Raw genomic sequence first — 13,041 nt, forward strand, 5'->3', positions numbered from 1 at the left:
TCCCAGACTACCTTCTCTACCCAGCGGTTCCTACCCCTGTAACCGACCCCGCTGCAAAACCTGCCCCATGCATCCGCCCACAACCACCTACTCCAGCCCCGCTACTGGTAAAACATACACAATTCAAGGCAGGGCTACGTGTGAAACTACACATGTCATTTATCAACTGACATGCCTGCACTGCACAGCCTTTTACATCGGCATGACAACAACCAAACTGGCTGAGCGCATGAACGGACACAGACGAACTGTCCGCCTAGGAGATGCCCAATACCCAGTAGCGGAGCATGCCCTCCAGGGACCTAGGAACCTGCTACACCGTATGTGCCATTTGGCTTCTCCCACCCAACACCAGTCCCTCTGAACTGCGGAGATGGGAACTTGCACTCCAACACATCCTTTCATCCCGCCATCCCCCTGGACTGAACCTACGTTAAACAACCTCACTCCCATTCACGCATCTTTTCATCCTACGTAGTTGTGTTTATCTTTATCTTTATACTATATACCTCTTTACTTCTGTATGCATCCTCTTTGGTTGAAGCTGGCACAGTACTTACAGTAGAATATCTTTGGCTTCCCTCTGACAACCATGCCTCCATCCTTGCCACCCTCCCTGTTTACCTTTCCCTGTTGCTTCATAACCTGGGTTGTGAGTAACTGAATCCACTTTCCCTTCTTCCTTTTTTTCCCCCTCTCTCCTCCCTGATGAAGGAACAAAGTTCCGAAAGCTAGGAATGTAAATTTTCAGTTCTGTTTTATGTGTATCTATCGGCTGTACTGAGCTGAGGTAAGTACTGGCCAGCCCCTCTATCTCTTTGTTAGTATTTGATAGTGGTATTTTTTCAACAAGGGCATGGCCATGTAAATAACTGGCCCTTGTCCATCTTAGCAGTTTTTCTCCATTTAGCTGACATTATGCTCAAACTTTAGTTCATTTTCAGCTATTATTAACAGTTATTGTGAAATAATATGCAAGTTCCTTTAATTGCATGACACGTAATTCTGATACTCTCATACAAAAATATTCATATATGGAAGTCTAATATGTACTGACACCTGAAGTCTGTTAACAGAACTAATTTAGCCAGTTTAACCTTCCTGTCAAAGAAGCCTTTGTTGTCAAATGTGAAAAAGAGAGTATTTCACAATAATCTGACAACTATGTAAAACTGAAGTGACATTAACTCCTTGACATAAAACCCTGAGTTATCTTCTTATTATTATTTTGACAGAAACTTACAATCCTGAGGCAAAAAATAAAATAAAATAAAATAAAATGCTTATATCCATTTCAGCACCGTTATTTAAGGGTTCAGCCACTAGAGAGCATCTGGTCTTACATTTGTAGCCTAGCTGTGATCTTTTGGTCAAGATGGCTGCCACTAGCTATCATCTTTACTGTGTACAGTTTTGGATACTCAGTAACAAAACACACACTTTCTGCCTCTTTCCTGTATTGATAGTTTTTAAAAGAGGATGGCTATAATGAGCCTGAGTTTCATATTGAGTTTAGTGGCTCGGAAAGTGAAGAAGAATGGGATGTTACTGCATTAGAGACTGAAAGTGATGACAGTTCTTCAGTTGAGTGACAGGTGCTCACCAGTGGTATGAGATAAATACATCCATTGTGCTCCACCCAGCTCCTTTAAGATTTATGTTCACAGGAAACCATTGTGAAATACATGGTAAGACTTCATAGCTACCCAGAAACAAAAAATAACTTTGAGTTTTAGGATATTTTAGTGAATGTCCAGTGCACAAATATACCCGGGATTTTATTATTAGTGATCTTCAAAATTTTGTAACTCATCATTTTGAGCTTTAAAGACTATCTTCATATGTACTGTCATTCATTATAGGATGCTTTCCTTAATAAAAAATTAGTTTTGGAACATAAATTGAAAAAAATCAATATGTTAAAACATTAAAACACACAATGATACATAGTTGTTATATATTTTAAAAAGGACAGAAGTTTTCTGATGGATGAACCAGAAATCACTGATTATTATAATTTAAAAAATTAATTATGCTAAAAATAAAATGTAATTACCACTTCTTTGAATGGTAATAGTTTCAAAATTTGACAAAACATTGCTTGCATATAGGAGACAAATGTATACACAAATCCACTTTACTTACTCTTCTAAAATGGTGTTATTTATTGTGTACATGTATCTAGTTGTAGAAGCATAGGATTGCTAGGCGTAGTACTGCTTCTGTTCACTTCACTGCAAAATTTTGAACATCTTGGCAACTTTCTGAACAAGAGTGTGAAACCATCCAAAAGTCTAAGCACAATGAACAAGCACGGCATACCAAGCAATGCTTCACTGTCTTTAGTACAGCATGTGCGGAAATGAACTTGTACGAAATGAGGAAAGCCACATGAAGGGTATCAAAACCAAATAACAGCAATGCATGTGTGTAATCATAAATCTATATATTACACATCTTTACGTATTTGTGAGCAAATATAACTTTGATGGAGTTTTATGGCTGTAAGCTTCACATGTGTGTCAAGTTAAGCTAATGAGAGTTTTGTGTATTGAAATTGTAGGCTTTATTTGGCAGCAATCATGGAGCATCCTTCTCAATACATATTTGTTTTGAGCCTTGGATTATGCTTTACAATGCATTGCCAATGCTTGCTAAGTAGTTATTGCTTCTACATTATATGAAATACTACAGTCAATGCAAACAAATTTAAATACCTTTCTTTGCTGCCATGTTCAGTAAATATGTCAAATAAGTTCATTTGACTTTAGTTTACTGGTATAGAATGTTGAATCAAAACACCTTTCAGCCGTCTAAATTGTCAATTGTTATTTTATATGAGCAATCAATTTTAGCACTACATTATGCCATCTTCAGGCACCTGACCAACATGTAGGAAGATTCTCACCTCTGGTGTAGTCAAAATAGGGGCCAGCATTGAATGACTGGTGTCCACAGATTTCTACTTGACACAGTGATCCCTTGATCATCATTTGCTGGCTGTCAGGTAACATTTGGCAAGTGATGATTGAAAGGATCACTGTGTCAAGTAGAAATCTACAGATGCCGGTCAGTGAATGATATCCCCTATGGGAATCTTCCTACTATCGGTCAGGTGGTCTGAAGGTGTAGTAGTGTAGCACCAAAACTGGTTGCTCAAGTAAAATAACAACTGAAAATTTAGATAGCTGGAAAGTGTTTTGATTCGATATTCTGTGTTGAACAGCCAAGGCCCCACAACCGTCTGTATAAGGATGGACTTGGAGAGGCTTGGTTTACTGATGATGATGTACCCGAGAGAATCAAACCAAATATGACTAGAAAGCACTTGAATCCTGTTTACAACTGAAGTTTACAATGTATCTCTCTTCTTTCTATTGTTTTACATGGTTCTTATTATTAATATTATTATTAGTAGTAGTATTATTGGTTGCAAGTGTGTGCAGTTTTGAATTTACACTTTGTATGTCATGCAGTAAACTATCATCATGATAACCATCACTAGTCTTCTGATGCTATTTGAAATATTACATTATTCGCTTTATCCAGGCAAGCTCTAACATTAACATCAGTTATGTTATTTCCAAGGAAAAAGTCAGTGGCAACAAGGTTTGAATATCTCCACCAATAATTATGAAACCATTTAGTGATATTACGACTGGCCATGTCAATTAGATCATGAAGACTATCTGAGTTGTCCGATGTGGAAACTGCTGGTGTTGGTAGATTACTAGTTGTAGACATTTCCAAAGTTGTCCCACTGGTGGCACGTGCATCGTCCATGCACTGCCAAAGGAATGTCTTGAGCCCTTCTGTTGTTTGGTGATCTCCATAAAGCCGTGGTATTGGGCCCCACAGCCAAGCAAATTCTTTAAAAAAGAGAGCACAGTTAATTTTAAAAAATAGAAGGCATTTTAACAATATATAGTGAACTCATAAAGAGGAGAATCATTTGGAAAGTACAGAGCCTTTTGCTATTCAGAAATATTTTTAAAATCGTCCAATAAGAGGAATACATACCAGTTCACACATACTGTCCTCTTGATTCGTTGCATGGTCTTCTTGACTTGACATATTATGTGACCACCTATTAATCTGCTTAGGTGCTAACATTGTCCACAAGCTATATATGAGCAAGCTGTTCTTTCATCTTCAGGAAAAACTGTAATATCTGAAATTGCAATCTATGCCGATTTTCCTCAGTGCATGTGAGGAGAGGGTCACACTTTTGTGAGGGTTGTGGATATTTATTCACTCATTATTGAACATTAATTGGAATTTCAGGATACTAATCATGTTCAGAAGGTCTTTATCTTTGACAAGAATGACTCTGATGAATGCCAGAGGGTACAGTATTTTACACATGTGTATTTCAATCACACCTTGCACTTCACAGTTGGCAAGACTTACAGTTTTTGTCAAATTCTCTCATGGCCATGGAAACTACATATCTTCCACAACAAAGACTGGATAGAATGGTTGGGCATTCTCTGGCCCCTACAAGGGAACTAGTGCCTAAAATGATATTTGATAATTATGGCGAGGGTTTCTTAAAAGGTATCAGCAACATAAATTTCTGTCAATGAACTTGGTCTTTGTAAGACAGAACTATTAGCGCATTCTAATTGAATCAACTGTGGGTTCTTGGTGAAACAAGGCAAAAACAATGTTTGTTTAGTTAATAAACTATCAACTGTTTCTAAACAAGAGATATTAAAAAAAAAGTGGGTCAGGCTTATTCATCCTATTTCAAATCATCTTAGTGATGCCTGCCAAAAGGAAAATATACAAAGTTACTGTTTAAGTAAGAACCATGTGGAAGGTTAGAAATTTCGATGAAATGAGTAAACTGTGAAATTTAAATGGCGTACCAATCTGATGTCAGGAGTAAACAGGGAAATGAAGGGAATTGTGATCAAATGGTGACATGTTTGACATACGATATGACAGAATTTTAAATGGATTATATAGTCAAATGTGGTGCATATAAGATTCATAGCTTTAATACTATATCATCTACATGAGTAAAGACAGAACTAAAGGATAAGTTTTAACTTGCACATCAAAACTAAAAGGTGACCTTGATGTCAGTTGCAAGTCGCTAGTTTGTCTCTCCTTTGTGCAACTCACCCAATACCCAATGTGTGCCAAGTCAAGATGGCAATAACAGCAACAAAAGATGTTTTGCATTCTCTGTTTCAACAACAATAATTTACTTACAACTGTGTAGTGTAATTTACACTGATTGTTTTGAGCTGTAAAAGGTGCAGTGTAATACTTTCACTGATATCTGTAATTTCAAGACACTGATGAATCATCTAAGGAGGAATCCATAGTTCACCCCTGGGTGCTCATTCACAAGATGGAGCACATTATAGCCGGCCGCTGCAACCGAGCGGTTCTAGGTGCTTCAGTTCGGAATCGCGCTGCTGCTATGGTTGCAGGTTCGAATCCTGCCTCGGGCATGGATGTGTATGATGTCCTTAGGTTAGTTAGGTTTAAGTAGTTCTAAGTCTAGGGGACTGATGACCTCAGATGTTAAGTCCCATAGTGCTTAGAGTCATACGAACCAGAGCACATTATAAACCGTTTTGCATGTTTTTCACAGAATTTAATTCATAATGCTAGCAAAGAGTTGGCAATTTGTCATGTGTCTGACTTGTGTGTTTTGTGCCATTGTTTGTGTTTCAAACCATACCTATTCAGTTGCCAAGCCATTCATAATGGTAGTAAGCAACACTGTGTAGAGTTCCATGAATCCATTCTAGGCAGGGAGATGGAAGTTAACAATTTATTTTTATGTTTAGGCTACATTCCATTTAAATGGAACACGGCAGCCTCATACCATGGTCAAGCATGCGAGAGGCTCTCCAAAGCTTCATGTGTTTCACACTGTTTCCCAAGAAAAGACGTATGACTCTTGTTTCCCTCCAGAAAGATGGTTACAGGAATCACTTACTTGGATATGTCAGAGATCTGTTGGTTTTTCCCCTGATATTGTGAGAACATGCCAAAAATTTCATTTTTAGCATGGTGGGCCACCTCTACACTGGCACCTTAATGGAAGAGCATTTTTCAACAATGTGTTGCGTCATCAGTGTATCAGTTGTAATGGGTGTAATTTTAAACATAATAGTTAAAAGCACCTTAGGATTGTATACTCCTATATATAAAAGATATATTCTGGCAAAATCAGATGGTTCTTTTGAAAGCACACACTTTGTACTCCACTGTGTAAGTTAAAATTTACACCCAAGTTTCTATCTTAACTCATGTAGGAGATGTAGTCTTGTGAAACTGACAAACATTTTTGAAACGCTCTATATTTTAACTGATTTATTTACTTCAAATCTCAAGTCAGATGACATATCTATAGAAGGGTGTTATCAGTTAACAGTTCACATTTTACTTTCCATGTGAGTTACAACCTAATGCAAGTTTTTTTTTTACTCAGTGTCTTTGCAATCCAGAATTCAGTAATATTATCATAAGGAAACCTTTTTATGTGTAATATAATTCTATGGTTAGGAAAGGAGACTAACACCTGTACTAAGAGACTGAAAAAATTGCTGTAGCAACTTAACCAAGTAAATGCAAGCTGTCTTTCTTAGTATGGTAGTGGTGTCACTGTTGTGCGATGAAGAAGCTGCCTCGTGGCACTGGAGACAAAAACAAAGGCAGAAACAAGCAATTTTTCATTTAGCAACTGGAATGTGCTCGACATCATGAAATGCCTAAATTGCTGACCAGATTAAATCACACTGTTCCCCCAGATTTAATATTCCTCTCTTACCAAACAGTTTAAATGACAACAAAGGACAATATGTGGACTTGCTTTAGTATCATATGGTGGTTAAGATTCTCCATCCAGCCCAAGTATCGATGTGGAGGAAAGGTCAGATACAGTCAGGCTTCATACGATGGATACAACTTGCTCCCTTGGAGGGCAGCGCTGCTGCCACCATGGGCATGCCACATGAGCCTGTCCACTGACAAGACAGTGTCCATAAATACCATGGCCCTGCACTTCTCAGGCAGGTCTCGCTATTCTCTAAAGTATTTGATTTGTTCCATTGACAGTAGAGTGATTGACGTTGCCAGTGTTCACATTTTTCAGTTCATATTGCTCCCTGTACTGTCTATGCTCACTTACAATGGCTTTCACTATGCTCTCGATTTTGCTGCTTGCAGACTGTTCACATCATGTACTTCAGTTTCATCAACTGCAGGAATTGTCTGTCTGTTCCACCAGTTACTGCATCACTGCCAAAGAGGGTCATCATAAACTGTGTTCCACTTACACCAAGTAGGATAGAAAACTTGCAGTGACAGACAAAGCAGCAAGTAGCTAGCTGCTTTCACATTATCCACAATGCACGTACTCTTAGATAACTCAAACACACACAGACTGACAGATTGTAGCAGTTGCCTAACTGCTTTAGTACACTGCAATTTAAAAATGTCTTGTGTAACATACACTCTGCTGAAGTGTTCAGAGCAGTATGACAGTATTTCTAGTGAGATAAGAGTGAGAATTAAAGCAATAGGATGAAGAGAAAGATGAGAGAAAATTACCATGGTAGTCACCTTCCTATTTCACATGTGTAAGCAGCACTACACTAGTGTACCTTGAATTGAGTATACACCACTACCTCAAAGTTGCCTGAAACTACCACTGTATTATCTCACTATCTATTTACAACATGGAAAGTGTGACTTAATTTAATTTTGATGCATAAATAGAAAAATTATGACAGTGCTTTTCACGTACTCCCCATCTGAAGGGGACATTTTTTTAACAGAAATTGTAAGTTTTAAAAAAATTAATAAATCACAATTGAAATACTAACATACTTATTGGTTGCTTTTGGAGGTTCTACAATTAAAATATTTATTATCAAAAGCTAAGCCTTACATAACTTCTCATCAAAATATCTAAATAATTATCACATATCACTAGAGACATACATTTAAAAACATAAGAAAGGCAATTGATGGTAAAGAAAACTTTGAAATATTAACACAAACAAGAATCAAAACACATGATAAAATGAAAAACTGTTTCTGGAATGTTATTTATGACATGTTTTTTCAACAACATTGCAATACCATTTTTTCCCTGTAACCCTCTTCCATTCTATGCTTTCCTACCATTAGCTCAATGCAATAAGAGAACAATGGAATCACCACACACTCTACATTGATCTCACTAATTTGACACTCTGAAATATTCCCTGAATTGGCATATTTCCATCACTAATTTTATACACTGAAATATTCATCAACTGGAACATTTCCACCATTAATCTTACACACCATTAGCACTGATTACTAATTGTTGTTTGCTGGTGCCAAAGCACCTCTAGTAACTAGTCATTCTTACTTGGCTCTTTGATCTTTGTCATGCCACTGTGGAGTCCGTGAGTTTATTGCTCATTTCAGGTTTTTGCTGTTGCAGTAATTTAGTCTCAGGTGTTGACCATCAGCAGCATTAATTACAGTACATATTTGTTACCACGTAACTGTTTATCAGTGTTCCTTAAAAGTCACAGTTCGTATCTAATTCCCACAAATACATGTATATTGTTCCTCTTACTACGGAGCCAAATGTGACTGGTTTGCAAGTGAATCAGTCCAATGAACCTATGATGTAAGATAATCATTTGCTGTGGCATCATCTGATTGGCTCATATGCCAGTGCTCATCAGCTTTCTTGTGTTTCAGCAACACCTTTGTTGTATCACTAGTCTGCTGCTTATGTTTTGTTCCATTCTTGTGTGTCTGCTAATGCTTTTTGTTATATACATTAATTCAAGATACAAATTATATCAGACAGGTATGAAATACACAAATGACCTATAAATAATCCTTAGTATTTGCTTGTAACACAAATGTGTATGTGTTATCTTTCAACTGTTCATCTACATCTACATACATACTCCGCAGTCCACCATATGGTGTGTGGCGGAGGGTACCTCGTACCACAACTAGAATTTTCTCTCCCTGTTCCACTACCAAACAGAATGAGGGAAAAATGACTGCCTATATGCCTCTATACAAGCCCTAATCTCTCTTATCTTAGCTTTGTGGTCTTTCTGCAAAATGTAAGTTGGCAGCAGTAAAATTGTACTGCAGTCAGCCTGAAATGCTGGTTCTCTAAATTTCCTCAGTAGCGATTCACGAAAAGAACGCCTCCTTTCCTCTAGAGACTACCAACCGAGTTCCTGAAGCATTTCCGTAACACTCACATGATGATCAAACCTACCAGTAACAAATCTAGCAGCCCGCCTCGGAATAGCTTCTATGTCCTCCCTCAATCCGACCTGATAGGGATCCCAAACGCTCGAGCAGTACTCAAGAATAGGTCGTATTAGTGTTTTATAAGCGATCTCCTTTACAGATGAACCACATCTTCCCAAAATTCTACCAATGAACCGAAGACAACTATCCACCTTCCCCACAACTGCCATTACATGCTTGTCCCACTTCCCCACTTCATATCGCTCTGCAATGTTACACCCAAATATTTAATCGACGTGACTGTGTCAAGTGATACACTACTAATGGAGTATTCAAACATTACAGGATTCTTTTTCCTATTCATCTGTATTAATTTACATTTATCTATATTTAGAGTTAGCTGCCATTCTTTACACCAATCACAAATCCTGTCCAAGTCGTCTTGTATCCTCCTACAGTCACTGAATGACGACACCTTGCCGTACACCACAGCATCATCAGCAAACAGCCGCACATTGCTATCCACCCTATCCAAAAGATCATTTATGTAGATAGAAAACAACAGCGGACCTACCACACTTCTCTGGGGCACTCCAGATGATACCCTCACCTCCAATGAACACTCACTATCAAGGACAACGTACTGGGTTCTATTACTCAAGAAGTCTTCAAGCCACTCACATACTTGGGAACCAATCCCATATGCTCGTACCTTAGTTAGGAGTCTGCAATGGGGCACCGAGTCAAATGCTTTCCGGAGGTCAAGGAATATGGCATCTGTCTGATACCCTTCATCCATGGTTTGCAAGATATCATGTGAAAAAAGGGCGAGTTGCATTCCACAGGAGCGATGCTTTCTAAAGCCGTGCTGATGCATGGACAGCAACTTCTTTGTCTCAAGGAAATTCATTATATTCTAACTGAGAATATGTTTGAGAATCCTGCACTTAGCCCATACCCTTCATTTTGCTTAAATTGCTACCCAGCAGCTGCCCCTCACTTTCTTCCTTATTTTGGGGTTACCATCTCCACCACATTAAGGTGCATTCTGATTGCTTTGTCAGGTCCTTGACATATGGAACAAATTTACTGGTTTCAGATTTCAGTTTTGATATTTTGTCATGGTCATTTACCAACACAAATCACATATGTTACAGTATACTGAGTTTTCTCTCTTCTGATGTCAAGATTTTCATATCTGGCTGTTCCTTTAATCTGTTGAAGCATAGTGTTGATCAATTTCATCAATTTTTATCATTGTTTATTTTGGAAAATTTACAGAATTTATAATCATCATCATCATCATCCACAATAATTTTATTACCAAAAGTTTAATAAGCAATAAAACAAAAATGACAAATTAATTCACATCTTTTCTCTACTTTTCTACGTAGTCATCAATGTTCTCAACATATTTTTCCCATCGTAGTGCCAGTTTTGCCAATGGTCTTGCCACAGTGGTAACACCGGTTCCCATCAGATTACCGAAGTGAAGAGCTGTCTGGCTGGGCTAGCACTTGGATGGGTGACCATCTGGTCTGCCGAGCGCTGTTGACAAGCAGGGTGCACTCAGCCCCTGTGAGGCTAACTGAGCAGCTACTTGATTGAGAAGTAGTGGCTCTGGTCTCGTAAACTGACATATGGCTGGGAGAGCAGTGTGCTGACCACATGCCCCTCCGTATCCGCATCCAGTGATGCCTGTGGGCTGAGGATGACAAGGCAGCCAGTCGGTACTGTTGGGTCTTCCAAGGCCTGTTCGGACTGAGTTTAGTTTAGTTTAGTTTAGTTTCATTTAGTTTAGTTTAGTGCCAGTTTCAATATGCCCTGTTCATAGAAATCCATGTGGTGGATGTATAACCATCTGCTGACTGCTGGTTTCACTTCCACATCTGTCACAAAGTGTTGGCTGTCCAGGAAGTTCTTCATGGGACCAAACAGATGAAAGTCCAATTGTGCAAAGTCCAGACTGTATGGTGGATGCTGGAGCACCTCTCATCCAAATTTGGCAATTTTCACGTGAACAGGAGCAGCAACAGGGGATGAGCATTGTCATGAAGTAGTTTGATACTATGAGTGGCAATGTTGTGGCACTTGTCATGAAGGGAATGACGTGACTTAACTGAGGTTTCAATGTAGGCTGCAGTATTCACAGTGGTTCCATGTTCAGCAAAGTCCACGAATAACACACCATGCATATCCCAGAACACTGCCACAAGCACTTGTCTAGCAGATTGAGCCACATTGACATTTCTTTGTACTGGGGAACCTGCATGTTTCCACTCCATAGAGGTCTGCTTTGTTTTTTAGGCATTTAGTTGTGCACACACAACAATTCCTTTCAGGAAGTCATGCCCTCATGTGGCCTAATGTGTGTTAAGTGATCCAGGCTGGCCCTTGTGGTTGTCTATCAGGTTCTTAGGCACCCAGTGAACACAAACTTCATGAAATTTTAATGTGTCATGAACATTATCATACACCACACCATAGTAAATATTGAACTGCTATAATAAGGTCCACAGTTGCACACACTGGCCACTCAAAATTGCTGCTTCAATGGCTCCAACATTCTTTGGGGCTGCAGCTGTTACCGGCTGCCTGGAGCATGGCGAATCATTAAGGTTCACACAGCCTTCTTGGTACAATGCTCACCACCCAGACACACCACTAGGGTATGTATAGTCATCCCCATACATGTCTCAAATTTTCCTGTGAGCTTTACTCGGTTTACGCGTGTTTGCCTACAAATATAAAACTACACTTCACTGCTTCTCACATGTTGACAGCAGTAATACGCACACCATTTTTGTATTCCATAAAATATATACTAGCTTGATTGTTGTTCGAATAATAATGAAAAAATAACTCTTTTTTTGTGTGTTCCTCAAATTTTATTTTCTAAGTGTATATCAAGTAATCATTCAGTCATGATGTTGGAATTATATTAAATTTAACATGCAATGCCTTGAAATGAATTAATCAGAAACATACTTTCATTTAACAATAACTACAAAAGATAGTTATCATCATGTAGGTTTGTCAGAATTAAACATTGGGCAGTTCCATTATATTAGTACAGAATGTTGCTAGCATTTCATGCTTGTAAAATTCTTCAGTGGGGAGGGGCAGCGCTATATGATACAGATAAGTTCAAAACTGTAATTTCAGATTTCGCATAGTTTTAATCACATAAATAAAATGGTTTTGTACATTTATACACAAAATGTGCATTCAAACATGATTCTAACATAAATAGTATTAATTTTATTATTTTTCATGTATTGGATTTATTTCAAAATTTGGTTGTCCCTCTTTTAATTTCATTTAAAGTGACTGACATTAAATCCATTAATTATAAACTTTCAATATAACTTCAGGAAAGATCATCAATAAGAAACTCATTTGTTATGTCAAAGACGTATTTGATAAATATGTTGTCATTATACTTCCTGGCTACTAGTTCGAAGTCATAAATTGACAGGAAGTGAGATGTGAAACTAGTTTTTATATTGTGCATGTGATGCATCATGCTTCATATTGTTTATTTGCAGGATAAACAATTGGCAAATATGGACTAAATGAGTTGACAGTGAATATAAAAACCTGTGTTTTTTATTATTTGTATTAATGTCCAACATTAGATGAACCCAATATCAATCATGAATTTTACATACCTTAAGACTGATGTGCCAAAAATATGAAGAAAAAGTAATGAATTTAAAGAAACAAGAAAAGTCAGTTTTGCCACTGGAAGTACGATAACATTTCTAATCTGTCAACTCTTTCTTCAGTTGTTTAATAAGT

General features: G+C 37.9%; 1 protein-coding gene across 1 annotated transcript in view; it reads right to left on the bottom strand.

Annotated features, from left to right (window-relative positions):
- Nucleotides 1-1,940: 1,940 nt before the first annotated feature.
- The window catches only part of LOC126470005 (PI-PLC X domain-containing protein 1-like), a 73,572-nt gene continuing 62,471 nt past the window's right edge, over nucleotides 1,941-13,041 (bottom strand). The window contains exon 6 of the mRNA XM_050097475.1: nucleotides 1,941-3,869. Within this exon, the coding sequence (XP_049953432.1) occupies nucleotides 3,502-3,869 (368 nt within the window). The 3' untranslated portion in view covers nucleotides 1,941-3,501. The remainder of the gene's footprint in view (nucleotides 3,870-13,041) is intronic.

This window comes from Schistocerca serialis, chromosome 3 (genome assembly GCF_023864345.2).
Source record: "Schistocerca serialis cubense isolate TAMUIC-IGC-003099 chromosome 3, iqSchSeri2.2, whole genome shotgun sequence".
NCBI classification, from domain to species: domain Eukaryota; kingdom Metazoa; phylum Arthropoda; class Insecta; order Orthoptera; family Acrididae; genus Schistocerca; species Schistocerca serialis.